The 27,306-nt window shown below is 47.4% G+C and overlaps 1 protein-coding gene across 5 annotated transcripts in view; it reads right to left on the bottom strand.

The window, feature by feature from the left end:
• The window catches only part of URI1 (URI1 prefoldin like chaperone), an 83,363-nt gene extending 68,470 nt beyond the window's left edge, over positions 1 to 14,893 (bottom strand). The window contains exon 1 of one of the 5 annotated variants that reach the window (XM_008528297.2): positions 14,755 to 14,893. In XM_008528297.2, the coding sequence (XP_008526519.2) occupies positions 14,755 to 14,808 (54 nt within the window). In that variant the 5' untranslated portion in view covers positions 14,809 to 14,893. Of the gene's footprint in view, positions 1 to 210; positions 584 to 14,754 lie in introns of those variants that run through there. The other 4 variants (XM_070632512.1, XM_070632515.1, XM_070632510.1 and 1 more) reach the window with 4 other exon arrangements.
• Positions 14,894 to 27,306: the final 12,413 nt, after the last annotated feature.

Genomic DNA, 27,306 nt, shown 5'->3' with positions numbered 1-27,306 from the left:
CCGTCCCTCACGCGCCGAGCGGCGCCCCGGCCGGGCGGCCAGCGAGCCCACAGCGACAGCGAGAGCGCGGCCGCCCCGCCGCCCGCACTCCACAACTCGCTCGGACGCCCGCGGACGGCCGCCCCGCCGCCCCCGCCGCCCGCGAGGTCAGCGCCCAGACAAAGGCCGCCGAGCCCGCTCCCCGCGCTCCGGGCCGGCGCGGCCTGTTACCTTTTCCTGCTCCTCGCGGAGCCGCGCCACCTCCGGGGCGCGCAGCGGCGCGGCGGCGGCCGGCGCGGGGGGCCCGGGGCCGAGCGGGGCCTCCATGGCGGGCGCCGGCCTCAGCGCGGCGAGCGAGTCCTCAGGCAGCCTCTGCGGGGGCGGCGCGGCCGGCGGCTGTCCGGCGCCCGCGTGCTCGCCCTCCTGCGCCGCGCGCCCCGCGCCGAGGAGGCCGCGCCCGCCTGCTCCGCGGCCGCTGCTGGCGTCCGGGCTGCCCGCGGCCGCATCTCACACGCGCATGCCGCCGCGAGCGCGGGCGCCGGTCCGGGGCCGCCTGTCCGGGGCGCCGACCCGCGTCCTCCGGGGCCGCGCCTCCTCAGGCCGCGCCCCGCCCCGCCCCGCGCGGCACGCCGGGAAGCGCGCGGCCCCGCCCTCGCCCCGCCCCTGGCGGTCACGTGGCGCGACGGCGGGCGCAGCCCGGGCCGCGCGCGTGGGAGCCCCGGCGGGCGTCCCTCCCGGCGTGGGCCGCGCTCGGGCGTGCGCGCCGTCGGGGCTGCGTCGGGCGGAGGGGGCCTGATTCGTGCGCTCTGGCGGCCTCGTGAGCACGTTTAATTTTAGCACATTCAACTCTTTCCTGTGCCTCTTTTAATGAGTTAAAATACGCAATTATATTTTGCACGTGTATTAATAACTGCACACATAATTTTTCCTTATATAAAACTAGTAGTATATTATGTTTCATTGTATTATATTAATATATTGCTATGTATGGACTAGATTTTTCAAGGATAACTTTGCCCACACTTTTTCTCTGATTTCAGAACTCCTGTCACCTCGTTCTCGTACAGCCTCTGTACACAATGGGCACCCAATTAATGCTTGCTGAATGGAACCGGCCTTGCCCCAACAACCGTCTCTGCTCCCGTCCGTGCAGAGGTCACACCCTGGGGTGCCTGCCTGCTCTGTTTGCTTCTGTCTCTCCTGGCTAGCTCTCCAGTCCAGAAATACCCATTCCCATCTGCTTCAAAGAAAGAAAGGAGGAAAACTTGGGCAAGGGGGAAATGTTAGTTCCTCTCTTTTCCTCACTGCATTTCCAACACCAGCACCTCTGAAACAGGCAGAATCTGACTGCTCTGGCCACCTCCTCTGGCACCACCATCATCTCTGTATCCTCAACCACCTCAGTAGCTGCTTCTCGGGTCTGCCTGCCGCCACTCTTGCCTCCTGTAATGGACACTGGCCGCTGCCCACCCCACCGACCCTAATTCAGATGGTCAACCCCAGTCCACATAGCTCCTTGTCTGTGGGAGGCCGATCCACCCCCTGCTCCAGTCTAAGGGTGATTCGTTTTCCCTGTAAGTGGTTGGTTCAGGAAGGGGCATGTGACACCCCACAAATAGAGGTTTTCTGAAGGCTCCTGAGAAAGTTCTTCCTCATTCTTTACAGGTGCTTCCATAAGGACTCTATCCGTCCCTTGGCCAGGAGGTACAAAGCATGCGGCCTCGTGTGTTTCGGGTCTAGAAATACCACCTAGACACCTAGTAGAGTCAGTGAAGCTGAGTCTGTGGCCAGCAGAGCCAAGAGACAGACCTGATTCCGTGACTACATCACAGAGCTTGTTTCAGGGCTGAATGAGCCAACTCTGAAGTCTGCATTACCCTGGACTTCCAGTTAAAGAGGCCAGTAAATTTCCTGACTGATGAAGGCAGTTTGCATCAGGATTTCTATCACTGGCAACCAAAGACACCTGATTCACACCCCCTAATCTAGTCAAAAGTAACCACATCATACCACTCTCCCTCTTAGAGCCCTCGGTGGCTTTCCACTGCAACCAGAATAGATGTCCTACTAGACACCTATTGCCCTACTAGACAATCTAGATGTCCTACAAGAATTCTGCATGATGTGACCCACCTTTCCCACTTTCTTGCAAGCCTCCTGCCACTCATGCCAAACACAATGGTTTTCCTCTTCTTCAGACACTCCAGACTGATTCCTGGCTCAGGGTCTTTGACTTTGCATCCTTCTACCTGTAATGCTCCTCCCAGATCTATGCACGGTTGAACCCTTGCTTCACTCAGGCCTCAGTTCAAATAAAGAGGCTTTCCTGTTTTCTGTCCATTGAAGCCCCTCCCCTCGCCTCCAAGCATCTGCCAGCACCTCACTTTTCACACTGTCTTCACGGCACTCTTCACTCCTCAAAATGATCAACTCTACGTTTCCTTGCTAGTTATCAATCTCTCCACGCTGGATTGTGAGCTCCATGAGGGCAGGGACTTGGTAGACATTCAATAAACATTTGCTGTTTTCTTCTACTAGGTCGTTGAGCCTGGACTTATTGTGCTGCCCCAGCCCCTTCTGGGTCTCTGCCGTGTGATCTTCCTGCTCAGTGCAAGAGACAGGCCCACCAGACATTCCGAGGGCCTGTGTGAACAGCAGAAAGGAGACCAGCCTGGGTCAGAATGCTTCCTGTTCAATATAAGAATGTTGGAAGTAGCAGCAAAAGGACTCGGACTTCAAACCCAGATAGACCCAAGTTCTAGTCCCGACTCTGCCACTGCCACTTCCCTGCTGAGAAGCCTTAGGCGAGAAACTTAACCTCCCTCTGCACTTCATCCAGGTAGAACAATGCCTGTCTCAGGGTTGTCCTGAGGAATAAAGGCCATCGGAAATGTAAAAGCCGGGACAGATACTTCCTCCATCCATCGGAAATCCTTCAAATTATGATCACCTATCCAGGTGAACATCAGCTACTCCAAAACACTTTGTTTAGTCACTGAAACACCGTTAAATTTTAGCAAATATTTGTTGACCCCCTTCCATGTGCCAGGCCCTCCTCTGGGCCTGGGGGACAAGAGGTGAGCAAGGCAGGCACCAGCCCTGTCAATGGATCTTGGAGTTGAAAGACCTTCGATGAGGTGCCTACAATTCTGTGGGAGTCTCTGCTTAACCCCAAGGTCAAAAGGTCATCCCCTCCATGAAGCCCCCGTAGCACTTCATCTGCATGTCCTTAGGGATGACACCGACCACTTCCACCCTTGTAGTATGCGGTTTCCCCTCCAAGATCAGGGGTCAAATCTTCCTCAAATCTGAAAAATCCATTGCACCAAGCATGGGACTCAGAACAGTTTGTTACCACCTCTCGGATGCTGGAGACAGAAACTCAACTTAAAGTGATTTATATAGAAGAAAAAAAGAGGGGGTCAGAAGGACATCAGGTGACAGGAGGGTGGAGTAGGAGGCCCTGGGGGTCAGTCCCCTTGCCAAAACAGCCATCAACTGGGGACAGAAAACACTTCAGAATCAACTATTTTGAAATGCTGGAAGCTGATCAGACACTTAGAGCAACGAGGGGAGTGCCCCGTGGAGGAAGAAGCTGCTGACTGTTGGAAGGAGAATAGCGAGGTGGGCGAGAACCCGCTGCCATGCCCCGGTCCTCAGCCCCCACCCCACCATGCAGCTGTGGGGCTAGCAGTCAGTATTCCTGGAGTGGGGGCGGATGCAAGAGCGGGCAATGAGCTCCCTGTCCTCCAAAGGTTTGGGTTATGCGCTTTGACCACTTGAAGAGTTCCCTGAGAGACTGGTGGAGACTGGCACAGGCTCTCGTCTTGGCTTCAGCCCTCTCGGGTTGCAGCAGTTTCCCTTGATGCTATCTATCAGAAGACTTAAAGGGACAGGACACCTTTTATTTTTTTTGGTAAGGAAATCTTTGTCAGATCACTGGCTGACTGCAGAGACAAGGGAACAGAAATTTCAATGACCACACACCCCAAGGAATACACTTTGAGGAAAAAATCTTGGAAAAGTCACCAAGTAGGTGACTGCAACCCTCACAAGTGAAAATCAACAATTCCTTAGGAGGAGGACAGCCTGACTTCCAGAGTGACCACATTATGATCCTCAAAACGTCTGGTTCTCAACACAACATTACAAAGCATACAAAGAAGCAGGGAAGTGTAGCCAATTCACAGAAAAAGAAATCAGAGACCACCCCTGAGGAAGCCCAGACATGGGAAATACTAGTCAAAGACATTAAATCAACCTTCTTAAATACGCTCAACAAGCTAAAGAAAACAATGGATGAAGAACTAAAGGAAACCACAGAACAATGTATGAGCAGATAGGGAATGTAATAAAGAGATCAAAATTATACAAAGGAACAAAATAGAAATCCTGGGGCTGAAAAATACAATAGCTGCAATAAAAAATTTACTAGAGGACGGGGCCAGCCCCGTGGCCGAGTGGTTAAGTTTGCGTGCTCTGCTTTGGTGGCCCAGGGTTTCGCCAGTTTGAATCCTGGGCACGGACATGGCACCGCTCATCAAGCCATGCTGAGGTGGCATCCCACATGCCAGAACTGGAAGGACCCACAACTGAAAAAAAAAATACACAACTATGTACTGGGGGGTCTCTGGGGAGAAAAAGGAAAAATAAAATCTTAAAAAAAAAATTTACTAGAGGGAGCCCAAAAGCAGATTTGAACAGGCAGAAGGAAGAATCAGTAAACTCAAGTATAAGGCAATTAAAATAATCTAGTCAGGTGCAGAAAAGAAAAAGAATAAAGAGAAATGAAAGGAGCCTGAGAGCCTGTGAGACACCGTCAAGCATACCAACATATGCTTAATAGGATTTCCAGAAGACAAAGAGAGAGAGAAAGGGCCAGCAAAAATTTTTGAAGAAATAATGGCTGAAAACTTCCCAGATTTGATGAAAGATATGAATATACACATCCAAGAAGCTTAATTAAGTGCAAGCAGGATAAACTCAAAGAGACATATATCCCTGAGACAGATGATAGTCAAATTTTCAAAACCCAAAAGCAGAAAGACAATCTTGAAGGGAACAAAAGAGGAGTGATTCATCATGTACAAGAGAGGCTCCAAAAGATCCACAGCTGACTTCTCATCAGAAACCACAGAGGCCAGAAGGCAGTGGGATGACATAGTCAGTCCTGGAAAGAAAAAACTGTCAACCAAGAATTCTATATCACACAAACCATCTTTCAAGAATGAAGGAGAAATTAAAACATTTCCAGATAAATGAAAGCAGTTAAATTCGCATGTTCCACTTCTCTGTGGCCCAGGGTTCGCTGGTTCGGATCCCGGGTCTGGACATGGCACTGCTTGGCATGCCATGCTGTGGTAGGCGTCCCACATATAAAGTAGAGGAAGATGGGCACGGATGTTAGCTCAGGGCCAGGCTTCCTCAGCAAAAAAGAGGAGGACTGCCAGTAGTTAGCTCAGGGCTAATCTTCCTCAAAAAAAAAAAAAAAAAGCTGAGGGAATTTGTTCCTAGTAGACCTGCTTGCTGAGGACTGCTAAAGTGAGTCTGCCAGGCTGAAAGGAAAGGACACTAGACAAACTCAAAGCCATATGAGAAATAAAGAACACTAATGAAAATAGTAATTATAGAAGTAAATATAAAAGCTAGCATCAGTGTAGGTTTGGTTTGTAATTCCTCTTTTTTCACCTGTGATTTAAAAGGCACATGCATAAAACAATAATTATAAATATGTTAATGGGCGCACAATGTATAGAGATGTGATCTGGGACAAGAACAATATAAAAGGGGAGGGGCATAATTGTATAGGAGCAGAGTGTGTGTATACTGTTGAAACTACATTGATTTTATTCAAACTAAGGTGTTATAAGTTTAAGATGGTAATTATAATCCACAAGGTAACCACTAAGACTGTAACTGAAATACAAGGAAAGAAGGGAATTGAAATGATTCACTACAGGAAATCTAATAAATACAACAATGGAGGAAATGAAGAACAAAAAACATAAAAGATACAGAAAAATGTATAGCTAAATGGCAGAATTAAGTTCTCTTTATCAGTAATTACTTTAAATGTAAATGGATTAAACAGTCCAATTAAAACAGAAAGATTTACAGAATGGATTTTTAAGAAATGATTTATCTACATGCTGTCTGTAAAAGACTCACTTTAGACTGAAAGATACAGAAGGGTTGAAAGTAAAAGGATGGTGCTGTGGGCGGAATTGTCTGCCCCCAAAATTCATACGTGAAAGATCTAACCCCCGGTACCTCAGAATGTGGCTGCGTTTGTAGATACAGCTTTAAAAGGTGTTAAGTTAAAATGAGGCCATTAGAGTGGACCTTAATCCTATCTGGCTCATGTCCTTATAAGAAGAGAAAATTTGGAGGCACAGAGAGATGACTATGAGAGGAGGCAGCAAGAGGACAGCCATCTGTAAGCCAAGGAGAGGCTTCACAGAAAACCAACCCTGTCACACCTCGATCTTGGACTTCTATCCTCCAGAACTGCGAAAAAATTAATTTCTACCTAGTACTACCTATTCTAAATAGTACTACCTATTTTACAGAAATAAACAGGATGATACGAGAACACTATGAGCAATTCTGTGCCTGCAAATTGGATAACCTAGATGAAATGGACAAATTTCTAGAAAAAACAAACAAAACTATAAAAACTGACTCAAAAAGAAATAGAAAACTATGAATAGGCCATTAACAAGTAAGGAGAATGAATCAGTATTCAAAATCCTTCCAACAAAGAAAAATCCAGGACCAGATAGCTTCAAAGGTGAATTCCACCAAACATTTAAAGAAGAATTAACAACAATTCTCAAAACCTTCTACATTTTATAAGGTCAGCAAGACAAAGACACTGAAAGAAAAGAAGACTATAGATCAATATCCCTTATGAATATAGGTACAAAAGCTTTCAGCAAAATACTAACACCCTGAATTCAGCAGCATATTAAAAGGATTATACACCATGACCAAGTGGAATTTATTTCCAGGAACACAAAGGTGGTTCACCATATGAAAATCAATCAGGGCCAGCCCTGCGGCCAAGTGGTTAAGTTCCTGTGCTCTGCTTAGGCGGCCCAGCGTTTCACCAGTTTGGATCCTGGGCGTGGACATGGCACAGCTCATCAGGTCATGCTGAGGCAGCGCCCCACATAGCACAACCAGAAGGACCTACAACTAGAATATACAACTACGTACTGGGGGTTTTGGGGGAGAAAAAGCCAAAAAAAAAAAAAAGAAGATTGGCAAAAGTTGTTAGCTCAGGTGCCAATCTATAAAAAAAAAAAAGAAAGAAAATAAGAAGTGTTGGCAATGATGTGGAGAAATTGGAACCCTCTTTCGTTGCTGGTGGTAATGTAAAATGTTACAGCGACTGCGGAAAAGTTTGGCAGTTCCTCAAAAAGCTAAATATAGGGGGGCCGGCCCCGTGGCCGAGTGGTTAAGTTCGCGCGTTCTGCTGCAGGCGGCCCAGTGTTTCGTTGGTTCGAATCCTGGGCGCGGACATGGCACTGCTCGTCAGACCACACTGAGGCAGCGTCCCACATGCCACAACTAGAAGAACCCACAACGAAGAATACACAACTATGTACCGGGGGTCTTTGGGGAGAAAAAGGAAAAAGTAAAATCTTTAAAAAAAAAAAAAGTTAAATCTAGAACTACCATAATACCCAGCAATTCCACTCCTAGATATATACCCAAAAGAATTGAAAATAGAGACTCGAGCAAATGCTTGTATATCTATGTTCATAGCAGCATTACTCACAGTAGCCAAAAGGTGCAAAAAATCCAAGTTTCTGTCACTAGATGAATGGATAAACAAAACGAGGTGCATATATAGTGTGTATGCATGTATACATATACATATGAACATTACGTAGCCATAAAGAGGGATTAATTTGTGATACATGCTACAACATTTATGAACCTTGAAAACATGAAATATGCAAAATGAATATGAATTTATGAAAACATACGTGAAATAAGCCAGACACAAAAGTACAAATATTGTATTATTCCACTTATATGAAATATCTAAAATAAGTAAATTCATAGAGAAGAAAGTAAATTAGAGGTCAAGAGGGCTGGGGAGAATGGGAGATGGGAGTTATTGCTTCATGTAACTGAAAAGTTCAGTGATAGTTTCAGGTAAGGCTAGATCCAGGAGTTCAATAAATAGCATCATGACTATGCCTTTCTCTTTCTCTTATTTGTGCTGTCTTCTGAATCGGCTTCATTCTGAAGCAGTTTCTTCATGCATGGTGACAAGAAAACCATAAAAACTTCCAATATTCCAAGTCATCGTCACACTTATTTAGCAATCTTAATGGGAGGAAGGTACCTCTTTCTTCCTGGATTGGCTGGCTTAATTATCCACACCTAGAAACATAATGAATACAGGTAGGAGAAGCTGTTTCCCAAAGAAAATCTAAAGAAACAGGAGAGGATGCTTGCAGACAAAATCTAAAATGCTCACCACAATCTCCAGGCCTTTAACAAGAGCCGCTGGTGCTCAGGAGCCTGCACGTTCCTTCCCTTTTTAAATTTTTTATTGTTTCAACCTACTGTTTTCTTTGGTTTAGAAGTTAGCCAACAATAAATTGATAAGTAACCCCAGAAGAGGAACGATGAGAGTCCTAAATGACCCACTTAGTGGATGATCAAATGTCTGTGTCAATTAGGATTAAGTTGCAAAAGTGTTACAAAACCTAACTCAAACTGACTGAGTTGAAAAGACAATTCGTTGGGCCTCATAAGTGACAAGTTAGGAGTGGGCCTGCCTTCAGACGCGGCCTCACTGAGTGGCTCCAACAACTGGGCTTTCCTTGTCTTCTTTGAGCCCTGTGTTCTGCTGCTTTTACACCCTTCTAGGCCTCTGGCGCTCCAGCCTACCGCCCCTAGGCTCCAGTGGGTAAGTGCCTGCTGTGAGCTAGAAGGACAGCGTCAGTCCCCCACTTCTCCCAGCGGGGGCTCAGGGCAGCCCATTGGCTCTGACTGTGCCACATACCCAATTCTGCAGCATAATGTGGCTGGAGGAAAGAAAAAGCTGGGGCAGCACCACCCAATCCCACAGAGCCCACAGCTCGGGCACCGCAGCAAGGAAGAGGCGCGCTGGTTGGCCAAAATCAAGCCAGTGTCTGCGCACCGCACACATGCACAGGGGCCGCGTGAAGATGGTTAGTTGGGTCATTTTGTTGGCAAATTGGGACTTTAGTCTTGGACTTGATGGTTAGGGATCTGAGGTTCCTCTGAGCCTTTCTGACTCTGAACGGAATCAGCCTGGGGAAAGAGAGAGGCCAGGAAGGGACTGGAAAGATCTGTGGTCCAATCCACTTCTATCGTTTCCCAGTGAGGGAGCAGGTGGAGTGGGCCTGGTGGTCAAGGTCTCTGCCTTACCCACACCCACAGCTCCTTCTCCAAGAATCTGCTTCTGCTGTACCTGCTCAGCGATTCCTGCCCCTGTGTTCAACCTGGTCCTCTGAGAAACAGATGCCAAGACAAGATTAACATGTAAGGAATTTATAAGGGGAAACACCCGTGAGGGAAAGTGGGGCAGGAGTCAGAAGAGAGCGCAAGAGCTTTGGCATACAGTGTAGGTCTGACTCCAACAGAGGGAAAGAGGGAAAGAAGTCTGGGTGGAAGCATCTAAGACTGCAACGCAGTTTTAAGGAAAGTTTGGCAAGGCCATTGAGGAGTCCTCAAGCTAAAATCAGCCATCAAAGGAGTGCCACATCTCCCAGGAACCGGCCTGACTTAGTATCCCTGCCATACCCAGTTATAAGCTGGTAAGCGTGGCCTTGGCAATGGGTTTCAAAGCACATTAGCTGAGGCCCTTGGTCAATTATACCCCCTGCAATCAGAGAGCTGGCTGCCACCGTCCACCACCCAGTCACTGTGTGGTGGCGGTCTTAACTGGCTGGGCTGCTTGGTTCTCTCTGTCAGAATGGGACCCTGAGGCTTGAGGCCAGAGGTTGCACACTCAGAGGTCTGCAGGTTCCAGAGCCTTTCATGAAGGAGCAATGAGGGCTGGAGGGGCTGGCAGACCAGAGTTCCAGCCCGTCTAAGGGAGCTACCGCTGCTTAGCTCCAGCCAACTGACACCTCGCGGGATTCAGGCCTAGCACGGTCCCATTCTCCACGAGAAACCGGATTTCTGGATTTCTAGTGACATCACCCAATTTTTAAGTGTTGGCAACTAACTGAAGTTTCACAAATAAAGTGAAACCACGTGCTAGCCAAAACAACAGTTCTGTGTATTTGTGAGAGGTCCATGTTGAGGTTAGGCTGGCGCACTGGCCAGAGGTGCTGAGAGAACCCTGCGGAGAGTGAAGAGTGAAAGATGCAGAGAAGGCTGCAGGGATGCTGGGCCACACAGCCTGAGAGCACATCTCCCAGGACCAGATTGTCCTGACTCAGCCCAGTACCACTCTTGGGAGAGCAAGTGACCTGCTGGCCCTGCGGCTCTCTGAGAAGTCTCCGGTTCCTTTCAACCAAATCTCCTTTTCTTCTTGAGCTCATTTAGATGGGTCCCTAGTCCTTAAAAATACACTACCTGAATTCAAAGATATACTTAGTAGCATACTGTGCTCTAAAGCTACAGTGATCAAGACAGTGTGGTAACGGCCGAAGGGGAGACACGTAGATCAGGGGAGCTAACAGAGAGCCCAGAAACAGACCCGCGCATCTATCAACGGACTCTTTGATCCGTTGGTGCAAAGGCAGCTCGGTGGGTAAAGAACAGTCTTTCCAACAAATGCTGCCGGGAGAACTGGATGTTCGTTTGCAGAAAAAGAAGCTCTTCACACCCCTCACACTTTACACAAAATTAATTCAAAGTGTAAAATGCAAAACTATAAAACTTCTAGAAGGAAACATAAGAAAAAGTCTGTGTGACCTTGGGTTTGGCAATGAAAAAAATTTGATAAATTGGGCTTTATCAAAATTAAAAGTGTTTGCTCTGCAAAATACGCTGTTAAGAGAAGGAAAAAAACAAGCCACAGACTGGGAGACATTATTTGCAAATTGTGTATCTGCTGAAGGACTTCTATCTAGAATATATAAAGAACTCTTAAAGCTCAACAATAAGAAAACAAATAATCCAATTTAAAAATGGGCAAAAGATCAGGACACTTTACCAAAGAAGATGCACAGATGGCAAATAAATATATGAAAAGATGCTCAACATCGTTTGACATTAGAGAAATGCAAATTGAAATAACAATGAGGTACTACTTACACACCTATTAGAATGGCTACAATCCAGAAAACATGACCAATTGCTGATGAGGATACGGAGTAACAGGAACTCTCGCTGGTGGCTGCTGGGAATGCAAAATGGGGCAGCCACTTGGGAAGACAGTCTGGCAGCTTTGCACCAAGTTAAGCATAGACTTACCCTACAACCCAGCAATTGCACTCCCAGGCATTACCCAACTGATCTGAAAATTTATGTTGACGCAAAAACCTACATGCAAATGTTTAATACATCAAAGCCAGGACACAGTGCCAATATGCATGGGTTGAGTTAACACAATATTGTGCAAATCAGGAACTGCCTGTTTTGGATTTATTGCTTCCTGTCTTGGGGCCTCACTTCCCCCAACAAGGGGAGTGAGCTGGGGATTTGTGAGGCGCCTCCTACCCCGCAGTTGAGGAGCTCAGGAGTCCACAGATATACCCACTTGAGGCTTTAATATCACCTGGACCTGGCTTCACACTCAGAGTTGCCAGATCTAGCAAATAAAAACAGAGGACACTCAGTTGAAGTTGAATTCCAGATAAACAATGCATAACTTTTTAGGATGTCCATGTAATATCTGGAACATATGTATACTAAAAAAAATTGTTGAGTATCTGAAATCCAAACTTCACTGGGCCTCCTGTGCTTTATCTGGCAGTCCCCATCCCCTCCTGCCCTTGGGGGCAAAATAAACACCTCGAGCATCAGGCACTGATTTCAAAGTCCCTGTGGCTTAAATGGATCACTTTCATCTGCCAGAAACTGAAGATTGGAAACCAGTGGACAAGAACAAAAGAAAGTTGGGCAAGGGGAAGCGGGGGAAATGGAAAGGCATTCCGTGAAGGTAGCCTAGCTCAGTCTGAGGCGCGGTCCACAGCAGTTCTCAACCCTGGCTGCAGATCAGGAGCTCGGAAGAATACTACAACTGGATCTCACCTGGGGGTTAGGAATTTCTTAAGCTCTTGTGACGATTCTACTTAACAGTCAAGGATGCTGTTTGCTTGCTGCCAACACACCATCCAAACTTAGTGGCACAAATCACAGTTCTGGGGGTTGACAGGCTCAGCTAGGGAGCTCTCAGAATCTCATGCAGTTACGATTATCTTGAAAACTTCCTCTTGCACAAATCTGGACTTGAGGTTAGCTGTCACCTGGGGCTTCAGTAGAGTGGGCAGCCAGGACACCTATATGTGGCCCATCCTTCTGGCCTGCATGTCCTTTCTGGCAGCTGGCTCCTGAGGGAAAGCCGGGTGGAAGTGGTATCACCTTATCTAATCCAGCCTCAGAAGTCACTTAGCATCACTTCAGCCACATTCTGTTCATCACAAGCAAGTCACTAGGCCAACCCATATTCAAGAGGTGGCGAATCAGACTCCATCTCTTGATGGGACAAGTGTCAAAGAATCTGTGGTCATATGCTAAAACCACCAAGTGTACCAATTTGAAAAAGAAGTCTCCAGAATGCACTCCCTTTTCTATACTCCCCTACCATCACTGCTCACCTAGAAACGTGCAGTGGCCTTCTCAGCACTGCCCCCATCTCCCACCACAGTCTGCCCTCCACACTGAGCTGGAGTCTCAGGCTCAGAACCATCCCCATCCCCACTGCCCAGAGAGCAGGGTCCAAGGCCTCAGCAGCCTTCGAGGTCTCGCACCGGCTGGCCTTTGTGTCTCTTGCCCACTCCACCGCCTCAGGCTCTGAGGCAGCGCCAGTCTTAAACAAGCAGTGCTCTCCTGAACCATGCATTGCTTAGCCCCTGACTCATGGGCACGCCTTCCCTCTGCCAGGATCAGCCGGTCCCCCACTCCACCTCCTGCTCCTCCTTCAGGACTTTATTCAGACCCCTCCTCTGAGAAGCCTTCTCTGAGCGTCCCGAGAGTGGGCCAAGCACAGCACCCCGACCTCCCTTTGCTACATGCAGGTCCTTTCCCAATTTTGCTCTTAACTGTGTATTCAAGCGTAACATCCATGCAGAAAAATGCACAAGCCTTGCGCATAGCTTGGTGAATTTTCACAAAGTGAGTACACATATATACCCAGCTCCCAGATCAAGAAATAGAAGATTTCTAGAACCACAGAAGCTCAGCCAAGGCCCTTTCTGTTCACTGTCCCCCATCCAGCCCCTCCCCATGAAGCCCTGGTAACCACTATCCCTACTTCTAACCCTTTAGATTGGTGTCACCTTTTTCAAACTGCATGCACATGGCCTCGCACAGTCTGTGCTCTGGGGTCTGGCCTCTCCCATCAGCGTCATGTTAGTTCATAAGGCATTTTAATCAGAGCTGGCTGTATGATTTGCAGGGCCCGGTGCAGAATAAAAACGCGGGACCCTTCGTTCAAAAATTATTAAGAACTTCAAGATGGTGACAGCAGAGCATAAATCAAGTGTGGGGCCCTTCTGAGCTTCTGTGTCCCCCTAAGCCACATTCCGATGAAGCTAGCCTGATGCAATCGCCTGTCTGCTCGTGTGTCTCCCCCTTGCAGGCAGGACCTGTGTCGACCCGGGATGGTGTTGGCTGCTGTGAGCTGAATACGAAGGAGCCAGTGTCTCTCCAGCACTTTCACACCCTTAACCCACGTAACCTCACAGAGGCCCCGCGGCCTGGAGGGAGGCAGGTCATGACAAGCATCACACCTGCTTTGCAGATGCAGAGTCCAGACGAAAGATCCACGGGACTAACCCAGGTCCCACAGCGGGCGCATGCTGGGGCTGGCCCTCATGCTCAGGCCCCATGCCCAGCTCTGCCTGACCCCCTACTCTGTGCCAGTGCTGGGCTCAGGATGAACGGAATAGAGGCCCTGCCCACAGGCACTTACAAGCCAAGTAGAAAACAGAAACAGGGCTTACACACGTGAAAAATTATTAACCAAAACATTTTTTCCTTCAAAGTGGGCCTCGTAGCTGCCAGAACTGGAGATGGTCTGTCTCTCCAAGCAAGAGGAGTCAGTTGGAGGGGAGCGGGGGAAGACAGGAGGCTGAGGGCAGGCAGTCACCACGGGTGATTGGAAGAAGCGCGGGGGGACCACAGCCCGGCGCCCACAGGCACAGGCCAGTCAGCATGCAGGGAGCACCCCGCTACCCTTCAGCCCCTGTGGCGCTCGCGCCCAGTCCTGGAGCAGAGTCTGATCAGCGCAGCTCTGCTCAGGTGCCCACCCCGGCCACCCCAGGGCTGGGCAAGGGAGGGCTCCCCCTCCTGTTCCCACTGCAGGAGAGAGGAAATTCACCAGGAGGAAGTCAGGGGGTCATTAGGACCAGGGAATGGTAGCTTGGTGCTAAAAAATGGCAAAAATTCCCCTACACTGCACGCATTTGTTTGTGTAGCCAGTACATGGAACAATAGTGAAGGGCCCCCAACCTTGAAAATAATTTTGCCTCTGCTTGTGGAGAATCTAGTAAAGAAATTCCAGAAGCTGAGTCTGCAAGCACCCAAACATTTGTGAAAGGATGGCTAAAGTAAGAACTCTCGTGCCACACACTAACGGACGGGCAGCTATAACGCGGTCAAGCTTCAACTCACCACTGACAAGTGGAAACCTCCCCAAGGGCGTGACTTCCTTGGAAGACAGACCATGTTAACGTTGGCACCGTCATCTCCAAGGAGCCTGGGAAAGAGTGGGAGGGTCACTTGGAAATAATTCACAAAGAACACCCACCTGTGACACAGAGAGAGGCCTAGAATCTCACAGACGTGAGGATTCCAGCTCTCTGTCGTGGGCGGGAGCACGTCACCAGGCCTCCCCCACCATCCCCCGATGGAATGAACCCCTTGACTGCCATCCTGCCCTGGCTCCAGGCCCAGTTAACAGTAGACGGGGAGGGACCATGTAGTTTGTGGAAGAGAGCTGCCTCCTGCTCCCCGGAGTGAGGGAAAGGGCCCTACTCAACCTCCCCCGCCCCCACCCTCCCCCCCCCCCCCCCCCAGTGCTAGGCAGGCTAATATTCCTGGCCCAGCCACCAGGCAGGTTTGTGAAAGGGTGGAAATGTTGATTCCACTTATGCGAGCATATTCTGCTCTAGGTCTGGGTGGAGCACAGCCACTGAACAGCAGTGGGAGCCAGGCCCTTCTTACCTGTGTATCAGTTAGCTATTGCTGTGTAACAAACCACCTCAAAGCCCAATGGCTTAAAAGAACAGTAATTCCTCATTCTTCATGAGTTTGTGGGTGGGTGGGGTCCCACTATGGGTTGTGCTTGGCTGGAGCACTTAGCTGGGTCAGCTCTGCTCCACGTGGCTCCCGTCTCTCATCCTCCTCTTAGGACTGGCCAGCTTTGCCCTTCTCTTGGAGAAGGCAGAGATGCACAGGAGAGCAAGCAGACACACTGGGCCTCTTGAGGCTTATGCTCAGAACTGGCACACTGTCACTCCAGCCTTGTTGTGTTGGCCAACACAGACTTCATGACTCACTCAGAGCCCGAAGGAGAGGACCCTGCAAAGTTACTGGGCAAAGGGTGTGGATACAGACAGAGTGGTGATGAATGGGGCCACTAATGAGATCTACGCCCTGAGGGTGAGGGGCCGGAGGGCAGAGCCTAGGAGGCAAGCTTGATCTAAGGTGGGCCCCAAGGGCAAGCCCAGCCAAGCAGTGAGGAGCTGGGAGGGAGCCACCTGGGACACACCCGGGCAGGGAACAGAGCCTCTGGAGGCAAGACACCGCCGGGCTGGCTGGCTGGCTGAAGCGTCCTGAAGCAAGCAGGGAGGGAGTTTGGACCCCACCACCTTCTCCTTGTGCCCAGTAAGGGCTTGTGACAGGGCGCCTGGGCCCACAAGGGACCATACCAGGGCAGACCTGTTCCAAAAATCCAGAGCAATTTTTGGTGTATCTGTCTTTATTTAAATCATGCTTCCTGAACTTTAGCTATTTACATTCCAATTTTCTCTCTTTCTTTGTCCATATCCACTTGCCACCCGTACTAATATTTACTTGATATTTTTATCTAAATCACTCATTTTTAATAATTTTAATATCCATGAAATCATGAACTTATGTGCTACTCATATTTTTACCTAATACCACAGTAAAATAAACATATAACCTCTAGGATAAAAAAAATTATTTATGTTGTTGAAGAAAGACAAGTCCTGGCAGAATACATAGAGTGTGAATCTGTTGACAGACTCCAGAACGGCCCAAACAGAAGGAGATCGCTACGCGCCCAAGGTAAAGTTCTGAAGGGTCATGCCCATGAGGACACACAGTTCAGGGGGTGGATGCCTGAGGTCAGGGGGGGATGGGTTGGGCACGCAGGGGCTTCTAGAACAGCGGTGTTCACTCTCTTAAGCAGGATGGTAAGCACATGGCTTTTATCCCCTTCAGTCTACAGAAAGGGTGGTGTTTAGATATTCGACATGTAGAGAGAAGGAGCAAGAAGAGGGAAGGAAACATTGTTGCTGTGATAGTGACTAAGCCAAAAGCGAAACAAAGTAAGCACCCACACTGCCTGCCTGGCCCCTTCCCCAAGCCATCTCTCGCTGCATTTTGAAAGGCCCCGTCTGAAGGGGAGACCTGCCTGTGCAGACGCTCACCCAGGCGCAGCTGGCCTCTTGGGGAACCGCCGAGCTTCCTGCGCTGAGGCCCCCCGCGCTGGGCATGGTAGACAGCAGGTACCGGGCACATGCAGAGCTGCCCTGAGACTGCCGGGAACAGGCAGTGACATTGCAAGCGCAGTATCGAAGCATCGTGCAAAAGCTGTGTGCAGCCCTTGGGGACCATATTGGCTGCTGGGTTTCCAAAGGAGGCTTTCTGTTGACCAGATCTGTGTCTCCTGTCTCTAGAGGTATTTGAGGGCTCCGGGACTCAAGCAAGTGTTGAAATTCCATGTGAACACAGCCATCTTTCTTTTTTCTTTTCTTTCTTTCTTTCTTTCTTTTTTTTTTGAGGAAGATTAGCCCTGAGCTAACTGCTGCCAATCCTTGTCTTTTTGCTGAGGAAGACTGGCCCTGAGCTAACATCCATGCCCATCTTCCTCTACTTTATATGTGGGACGCCTACCACAGCATGGTGTGTCAAGAGGTGCCATGTCCGCACCTGGGGTCCAAACTGGTGAACCCAGGGCCGCTGAAGCGGAACGTGAGCAGTTAACTGCTGAGCCATCGGACTGGCCCTGCATCTTTCTTTTTAAGGCTCTGCTCCTCCTGACTCGGGCCTCTCATGGTCAGCCCTCACTTAGGAGAGCTCCAGCAGGGGGTTTGTCACGAGAACCCCAGGCCCTTTACTAGAGGGGCTCGCAGCACCTTCTGCCAGCTCTGGTTAGCTCCTCTTAGAAACTCTTTTCTCAGTGGACAGTGAGCCCAAGAACAAGTCAGGGCCGTGGATGTTCGCCTTTCGTTCTGATGGGGCTGAAGGGACCCTAACTTGACTATGGGGCCCTTGTCGCTCCCAGGATTGCTGAGAAGGGAGCTTGGCCCAAGGGGTGCTTTCACTTCCAGAGAAATGAGGCTATCCAAGTTTGCCAGCGTTTGGGGTGTATGTGTGTGCTTGTGTATATGTCTCATCTAAAATGTTGTATCCAAAGCAATTTAGACTCTTTTAAAGGCTCCGGGGGCACTCACTCATGTTGGTGTTTACAAAAGAATGAATAAATGAGTGGGGAACTGGTGTTACCTTCAACTCCACAGGTTCCTGGCTCCTACTCTAAGACCAGAACATAAGTGATGCCCTGGAGTCTACCCCTTACTAGCTGTGGGATCTTGGGAAAGTTTCTAAACCTTTCTGAGCCTCACTTCCCCTGTATGGAAAACGGGTTGATAGTAATTGTACTCATCTCATAGAGTTATTGTGAGAATTAAACGAGATGGTGCGTGCAAAGAGCTTAGGACAGTAGCTCGGCACAGCAGGATCACTCGATCCCTCAGTAGGGCGTGATGATGGTGATGAAGATGATGATGACGATGACAACGCAAGTCGTTTCCAGTCCTTTGCCTCATTCATTCCTGGTTTTTTTAAAGCAGCCTTCTCAAATATTTTGGTCTCAGACTCTTTACACGCTTAAAAATTATTGAAGATACCAAAGACCTTTTGTTTATGTTGGCTTTATCAACTGATATTTACTATAAGTTGAAAATGAGAATTTAAATTTATATTTATTAATTATATTATTGATTCATTTAAAAATAATAATAAACCCACAACATGTTAGCATAAATAAAATGTTTTCATTAAAAAATAACTTTTTGGGGCCGGCCCAGTGGCACAGCAGTTAAGTTCGCAGTTCCACTTCAGCTGCCCAGGGTTCTCTGGTTCGGATCCCGGGTGCAGACATGGCACTGCTTGGCATGCCATGCTGTGGCGTCTGTCCCACATATAAAGTAGAGGAGGATGGGCATGGATGTTAGCTCAGGGCCAGTTTTCCTCAGCAAAAAGAGGAGGATTGGCAGCAGATGTTAGCTCAGGGCTAATCTTCCTCAAAAAAAGATAAATAAATAAAATTTAAAAATCCAGTTTAAAAACAAACAAAAAAATAGCTTTTTAAAATTTAGTGAGAAGAGTGGCATTGTTTTACATTTTTGCAAATCTCTTTTATGTCTGGCATAAGAGAAGACAACTGTGTCTTATATCGATTTCTCCATTTAATCTCCTTCCATATTTTGTTTCTGTTGAAAAATATGAAGAAAATCCAGACTCACACAAATATGTAATGGGAAAAGGGAGGTGTAGTTTACTAGCCTTTTCAGATAATTCTGGATAGTCCTGGAAACCATACCAAAAAACTCACTAAGTGGTAGTTTCTTAAAGGAAACTTACAGCGTGGAGTCTGAAAACATATGGATAAGCTTTTTGTACTCTTTGCGTTAAACTTCACTGGTCTACCTTACACTGTGTATTTAAAGTAGAGTTCTTTGCAGACAGCATACAGTTAGGTCTTTCTTTTTTTAGTTGACAATCTCTGTCTTTTAGTAGGTGTGTTTAGGTCATTTACACTTAACGTAATTATTTATACCATTGGGTCTAAATCTACCACCTCACTTGTTGTTTCCTGTTTGTTCCATTTGGTCTTTGTTCTGGGATTTTTCCCTCTTTTTTCTTCCTACTTTGGCCTGAGTATTTTTTTATTCCATTTTTCTTTATTACGGCTTATCATTTACACTTCTTTGAAAAGTTGTCTTTAATGTTTTCCTTAATGCTTATATATACATCTTTAACCAGCAACAGTCTTACCCTCAAATAATATTATACCATTTCACTTGCAATCGTATGCTCTCAATTTCTCCCTCCCACGTTTTGTGCTGCTGGTATCATATATTTTACTTTTGCATATGCTATAAACTCTCAACAAATTGCTACTATTTTTACTTTAGATGGTCAATTATCTTCTAAGTGATTAAAAATAAGAAAAAAATGTCTTCTACCTTTACCTTCATCTTAACCTTTTCCACTGATCTTTATCTTAGTGTAGATACAACTTTCTGTTTGGTGCCTCTGAGCTTCTTTCTGACACCAAATATGTCGTATCTTTTACACCAATTCTCTGACACCAACTGGGTGACCAGCAAATGAATTCAATTCTGACACCCTCTGCTGAAGTTAGTACAAACCCCACCAGGTAAGGGCTCGGTCCGCAGACTGCCCCCTCCTCGGATGCCAGCCGCAAATGGGGTGCCCAAGCTACCAACACTTCTGCCCAGTTGACTACAAATTTGGGGGTTCCCATGGGCCCCATCAGATTTGTTGATTTGCTAGAACAGCTCACAGAACTCAGAAAAACACTTTACTTACATTTGCCAATTTATTACAAAGGATACAACTCAGGAAGAGCCAAATGGAAGAGACACACAGGGCACGGGGTGGGGGAGGCGTGGAGATTTCATGCCTCTTCTGGGTCCGTCACCCTCCCAGCACCTCGATGTGTCCACCAGCCAGGAAGCTCCCCTCTTCCCTCTGGCGGCTTATGGGTTTTTGTTCCTTAGGGAAGTAGGGAAGAAGGGTCTGGAGGGTATTCTATTCCTTTCCTGCAACAGTGGCCAATCCTAGCCTCCCAGCCTGCACCACCGAGGCCGGCTCTCTCTGGTCTGCTGCTTTACCCTAGTCCTTCTCATACGCACCTGCTAGAGATCTGTGGAAACTCCCCCTGAGTCTGGGTGCCCAGGGCTTTATATCCTTACACTGGTCCACACTAGGCTCTAGGAATTTGCTAAAATTGATAGCTGAATGATTTTTCCCTCTTGCATGGTATTTGGAGCTGTACTACAGGTGAGCTGGTGCTCGTGTCTCATCTGTCTTTGGAGGCTCCTGTCTTTCCTTAGATTTCAGGCTGCTTGGTTGCCCTGCAGCCTCAGCTCTCGGAGAGCTCAAGGAAGTGTTTGATTTTGTAGTTTACCAGGCGTTCTCTTGTTGTTAGGTTGGGAGCAATGCTGTTCCCCACCTTGTACATCCCAGTGAAGCAGAGCCCTGTAACACCCACCTGCACTTGGATGGGTTTTGTAACATCACGTTTGTCATTTGGAAAATGTTGGTTCACTAAGTTATGCAGAGCTGCCAAATGTCAATATTATTATACAATTTCAAAAATCAAATTCTTTACTGTTTCCACTGATCTCATCAGAAAAGTCTTTAAATATTGAGAAGCTTTCAGGCTTATGGTGGTAGATACAAGTTTTCCCAAAATTCTAATGTTCAACTTGAAATCTTTTTTTGGCTTTATTTTTTCATTTAAAAAAATCTTTTTTTTAAGGTATACTTTTTCTTTTTTAAAGATTGGCACCTGAGCTAACAACTGTTGCCAATCTTTTTTTATTTTGCTTTTTTCTCCCCAAATCCCCCCGGTACATAGCTGTATATTTTAGTTGTGGGTCCTTCTATTTGTGGCATGTGGGATGCCACCTCAGCATGGCTTGATGAGCGGTGCCATGTCCACACCCAGGATCCAAACCAGTGAAACCTTGGGCCGCCAAAGCAGAGCGCACGAATTTAACAACTCAGCCATGGGGCAGGCCCCTAAGTTATACTGCTTAGTGAGGAAGATTGGCCCTGAGCTAACACCTGTGGCCAATCTTCCTCTTTTTTTTTCCTCCCCAAAGCCCGGTACATAATTGTATATCCTCGTTTAGGTCATTCTAGTTCTTCTATGTGAGATGCCACCACAGCATGGCATGATGAGTGGTGTGCAGGTCTGCACCCAGGATCCGAACCAGCAAACCCCAGGCCACCAAAGTGGAGCATGCAAACTTAACCAATATGCCACCAGGCTGCCCCTCACTTGAAATCTTGAATTTTATCATTGTCAGCACATCCTGCCAGTTGCTTTCCTTGAAGTGATGGGCTTATTTTGTTCATTTTCAAGAAATGTCTCCCAAATACCCAAGTCTGAATAACCATAGTTTTATGTGTCAGGACTTTCTTTCAAGTGAAGGTGGTGTTCCATAACAAAAGCAGCTAGTTCAGCTGGCAACTCACACGCTCGCGCCTGGAGACAGCTGTCCTAGCCAGTGTGGCAGAACAGCTCTGCGTGTCCTCCGCGTGGTCACAAGAATCTTACAAAGATGGGTGCTCAGTGACTGACATTTACTAGCAATAATTTTTTCTGCTTCATTAGGGACTTTCTTAAGTGAAAGTGAACTGTTTGTAGTCAGGAGTTAGTGGGATGAAAAGCACAATGGCTGCTGGTACAGTTGGGCGCTGCTGACTCGGTTAGCGCCAAGGTGCCAGCCCCTTACTTGCAATCACTTTTGCACCATCAGTGCAAATATCAACAGAGTTTAAAAGGCAAATAACATCTTAGTTTACTGTGTATAACTGTAAACTGTAAAATAGTCTTTCTCTGTTTTCTCGTTAGTGCTGTGGAGTTAATTCTGACTCCTAGTGACCCCCCTGCCCGGTCTTTCTCTGCCATCCTTTCACCTTCCAGCGCTCTATCAGATGATGCTCCACTGCTACTCACAGGGTTCTCATGACCAATTTTTCAGAAGTGGGTGGCCAGGTCCTTCTTCCTAGTCTGTCTTAGTCTGGAAGCTTCACTGAAACCCGTCCATCATGGGTGACCCCGCTGGGATTTGAAATAGCGGTGGCATAGCTTTCAGCATCCCAGCAACATGCAACCACCACAGTGTGACAATGGCAGACGGGTGGTGTGGGTCCCTGACTGGGGCACGAACCCCAGGCTGTGGTGGTGAGTGCTGAATCTTAACCACTAGACCACCATGGAGACCCCTTGAAAAGATCTCAGGAACCTCCAGGGATCCACAGATCACACTTGGAGAACCATTTCAATAGAACTTTGCATAGTGCCTGGCACAGAATAGGAATTCAAAAAGTGTTGAATAAGTAAACACTTTTTATGTATTTTATTTTTTAAAATAAAGATAGGTATCCTGCTATCTTTTTATGGGAAAAGAGGCTTTCTTTAAGGCACAATAAAATCTTGATCCAAAATCCTATTTCCAGTTGAATGCATGCAGGTCAGGCAACAGCATGGACTGAATTTGGATGTCGGGACATCTTTCCCCAGACCTTTTCTTGTTAACGTATCTCACAACTCTTGCCTCCCTGCCCGACTCTTGCCTCCCTGCCCGCTTCACTGGGGTGGGAATGTGGCCCAGGCCTGGCCAATTATCAAGTTCCTGACCGCTCCCGCCCCCCCTCTCCCCCACCCGCCGAGGATCAGAGAACAGTGCCGGAGAAACAGACTGCAGGTGAGCCAGGCCAGGGGTCCACCTCTGGCTGAGCAGCAGCATCACCTGGGGAGCTTTCTTTTTTCTTATGGAACATTTCACACCAATGAAAAGGTAGACCAGTGTAATGAATTTCTGACACCCAGCTTCAAAATGATCAACACGGTCAATTTTATTTCATCTACACCCCCACCTACTGCCTCCCCACCTACTTATTTTGAAGCAAATCCCGTACGTTATATCATTCCACTCATAAAAAAAAGCATACATCTCTAAAAGATACTGTTCATAAAATATAACCTTTTCTTGTAAAAATACCAGAAAATCATTATCAGAATATCATTATCAGACCTAAGAAAAAATAATAATTCCTTTTTTTTTTATTGTGGAGGAACATTTAACGTGAGATCTACCCTTTTAACAGATTTTTAAGTGTACAATACAGTATTATTAACTGTAGGCAAAGTGCTGGACATCAGCGCTCTGGAGAGCAATCATCTTGCATAACTGAGACTGTACCGGTTGCGTAGTGACTCTCCGTTCTCTCCTCCCACAGCCCCTGGCAACACCATGCTACTCTCGGCTTCTACGGGTTTGAGTAGTTTGCATTCCTCACAGCAGTGGGATCGCGCGGTGTTTATCCTTCTGTGACTGGCTTACATCACTTGACATAACGTCCCCAAGGTTCATCCAGTTGCTGCGTATGGCAGGACTTCCTTCTTCTTTAAAGCTGAATATTTCACTGGACGTATATAACCACATTTTCTTTATCCCTTTATCTGTCAATGGACATTTAGGTTGTTTACGCATCTTGGCTGTTATGAATAATGCCAGAATAACATGGGAGTGCAGATATCTCTTGGAGATCCTGATTTCAATTATTCTGGATAAAAACTCTTAGAAGCATGTTACTGGATCATATGGTAATTCTATTTTTAACTTTTTGAGGAAACTCATATGGTTTTCCATAGCGGCTGCACCATTGTACATTTCTACCAACAGTACAAGGGGTCCAGTTTCTCCACATCCTCACAAACACTTATGTATTTACATTTTGTTTTTCGATAATAATCATCCTAACAGGTGTGAGGTGATAGCTCATTGTGGTTTCGATTTGCACATCCCTGATGATTAGTGACGTTCAGCATCTTTTCACATATCTGTTGAAACATTAATAATTCCTTCATATCATCCAATATCCAGTTAACGTTCAAATTTTGTAGATAAATAGCCACTGGGCCCCACTCCAGACCTGCTGGAGCATGATCTCTGTCCTCCGGCATGCAGCCAGGTGGTTCTACCTTGGCTGGATGTGTGATCCTGCCATGGCCAGCAGCCCCAGCTGGGGAACTTTGAATTGGAGGCAGTCATTGTTATGGGAAATGCCTGCCTTTAAAAGTTTTTGCTCTTAGTGGAGGCAAAACTTGAATGTATTTCTCTTTGAAATAAATACTTAAAACATCACAGATAAGGCTGAAGTGTCCTCGGACCACACCCTTCAGTAGTGGTCCTAGCCCCGACCCCAGAGGCTATCACAGTTTGGAGAGTATCTTTCCATACTATTTCCTGTGCTTTCAACATTCTTCCTTAAGCTGTACCCCAAATTTGCCTCCCTGGAGTTCCCGAGATTTTGAGATCTATTTCCGCCGCTCCTTAATTGCCTTGCCAACATTTGAAGATGGCTCTGGTGGCCTTTGACTTTTTCCTTCTCCAGCCTGATGTCCCCTCTTTCCTGGCTTTGACAAGGTACGGTCTTGTCAAAGTTCAGGCTTGGTTCTCTGTGCCCTGGAATCTTGCCCAGAGCTGGATTTCTCCCTAAGGCTCCTGGTTCCCCAGCCCGCAGACATGTAATGAGGAGGAGGTTTGGGTTGAAATGAAGCAAAATTGGCCATGAATTGATAATTGTTGAAGCTGGGGATTGGGCTTGGGGAGGGGGATATCATACTCTTCCATCTACGTTTGTGTGTATACATTTTCCATTATAAAAAAGTGGGAAGTAAAACAACAATGTGATGCCACTGCATACCAATTAGAATGGACAAAATCTGGAACGCTGACACCACCAAACGCTGGGGGGGCTGTGGAGCAACAGGAACTCTCATTCGTTGCTGATGGGAATGCAAAATAGCAGAGCCACTCTGGAAAACGGTTTGGTAGTTTCTTACAAAACTGAACATAGTCTTACCATACGATCCAGCCATCACATTCCTTTGTCTTTACCCAAAAGAGTTGACAACTTATGTCTACACAACAACCTGCACACAGATATTCACAGCAGCTTTATTCATAATTGCTGAAACTTGAAAGTAACCAAGATGTCCTCCAGCTGGTGAGTGGATAAATAAACAGTGTTGCATCCAGACAATGGAACATTATTCACCACTAAAAAGAAACAAGTTATCAGGCCCTGAAAACACATGGCGGGAACTTAAATGCATTGTTACTAAGTGAAAAAAAAATCTGAAAAGGCCACATGCTGTATAATTCCAGCTATACGACATTCTGTAAAAGGCAAAACTATGGAGACAGTTTAAGATCAGCAGTCGCCAGGAATTTTAGGGGCCGGGTGAGGGACGAACAGGCTGAGCACAGAGGACTTTCAGGGCAGTGCAAACTCTCTGCGTGATACCATAATGGGGGATACGTGTTGTTACACATCTGTCCAAACCCATAGAATGTCCACCACCAGGAGTGAACCCTAATGTAAACTTTGGGCGATGACGATGTGTCAATGTAGGTTCATCAATCGTAACAAATGTACCACCTGGTGGGGGGTGTTGATGATGGGGGAGGCCATGCATGGGGGGGCAGGCGGCACATGGGCAATCTCTGTACCTTTGCCTCCACTTAGCCGTGAACCTAAGACTGCTCTAAAAAATTATCTCAATAAAACACAAATTTTGGAAGTGGGAGGGGGAAAATCAGTGGAGCGCCTGATATAGCGCACATAGAGTGAGGGCTTTCTGCCCTTCAGAAAATGTTTTTAAAAGCAAACCAGGAGCTTTCAGACAAAGCAGGTCCCAGGCTGTTCCCTGTGACCAGGCGGAGACAGGGTCTAAGTTCTCCCCGTCGTCACCACCCCGGCCTCCTTCCCGGGTCACTGCCGCGCAGTCTGCTGGGCGGGGTGCTGCTCGGCGCCGTGTTGGGGTGTAACGGGCTCCATCGCCAAGGGCTGCGACTAACGCACCAGTCTTCCTCCTGAGAAATGTTATTTTTTTGTTACTTGATAGTAGTCATGCCAAGCAAATTTTTTTTTTTACCTCAGGTATAGAAATATACGAACACTGTGCTGCTTTCTAAAGGCAGCAAAATGAGCCTGATGAATTACACTTCCCTGTGCAGATCCATAAGTGGCGCCCTGATATTTTTCTAATTCTTCTTTCTCGCTCTCGTCTCCCTCTCTCCTCCACGATGCAAGTGGCTGAGCCGTCCCGCTGCTCATTACCTACGTGCGCACCAGGACTCCAGGGTTACAGTCGTCTATTCTCTGGAGGAAACGAGGTCGATGTTCTCTCCTGCCAGCTGCATATATTATTGACCTGGTGGCCCTCCCAGCCCTGAGAGCCACATGGTCGCCCTCCCTCTAAGTGTATCCCGGGCATTGTAGCAACATAAACTATATATCATCATAATGTGAAAGCAGCCGCAGGGACTCAGAATTACTTCCCCTGGCTTCCCGCTAATCCTCCGGCCCATGCTGGGCCTTTGTGGAGGGCCTGGAACTCACACAGCACAGGCAAACGGATCCCCACACGGCAGGGACGAGCAGAGAGAGGCAAAGGTGACAAGGACCCCCTTCTACAGATGGCAACACCAGGCCTCCACTCTGGACTCTCCAGCTGTCCAGAGAGGTGAATGACCTGCCTCTCTAGCCATTTTTAGGGCCAGCGTAGCTTTTTCTCTTTTTTAAATTTACAAGTAGTAAATGAGGTGCACCCTATGGTGCTCCTTCATTATGGCTTTTCTTGTTCCAAGTGAAAATCATCTTCTTTCTTTTTTTAAAGTGCAAGATAATACATGATCACAAGAGAAAAATCAGAAAATACAGTGAGGGGCTGGCCCCGCGGCCAAGTGGTTAAGTTTGCGTGCTCTGCTTCGGTGGCCCAGGGTTTTGCAGGTTTGGATCCTGGGTGCCGACTTAGCACCGGTCATCAGGCCACGCTGAGACGGCGTCCCACATAGCAGAGCTAGAAGGACCCACAGCTAGAATAACAACTATGTCCTGGGGGCCTTTGGGGAGAAGAAGGAAAAAAAATACAGCAAAGCAGAAAGAACTTAAGGAAATTCAAAATTCCACACACTCAGGGAACAGATACTTTCTCTCTATGTAGGTCCTTCAGTATCCCTTCATTTCATTCATTCACGGAGGTATTTTGAGCTACTGATATGTGCCAGGTGCTCTGCAGGTGTCAGATACAAAGTCATCAACAAATGGCTCCTGCTCTAGAAGAGATCCACCAAGTGG

This window comes from Equus przewalskii, chromosome 9 (assembly GCF_037783145.1).
Source record: "Equus przewalskii isolate Varuska chromosome 9, EquPr2, whole genome shotgun sequence".
NCBI classification, from domain to species: domain Eukaryota; kingdom Metazoa; phylum Chordata; class Mammalia; order Perissodactyla; family Equidae; genus Equus; species Equus przewalskii.
This window is presented reverse-complemented; position numbering and strand designations above follow the sequence as displayed.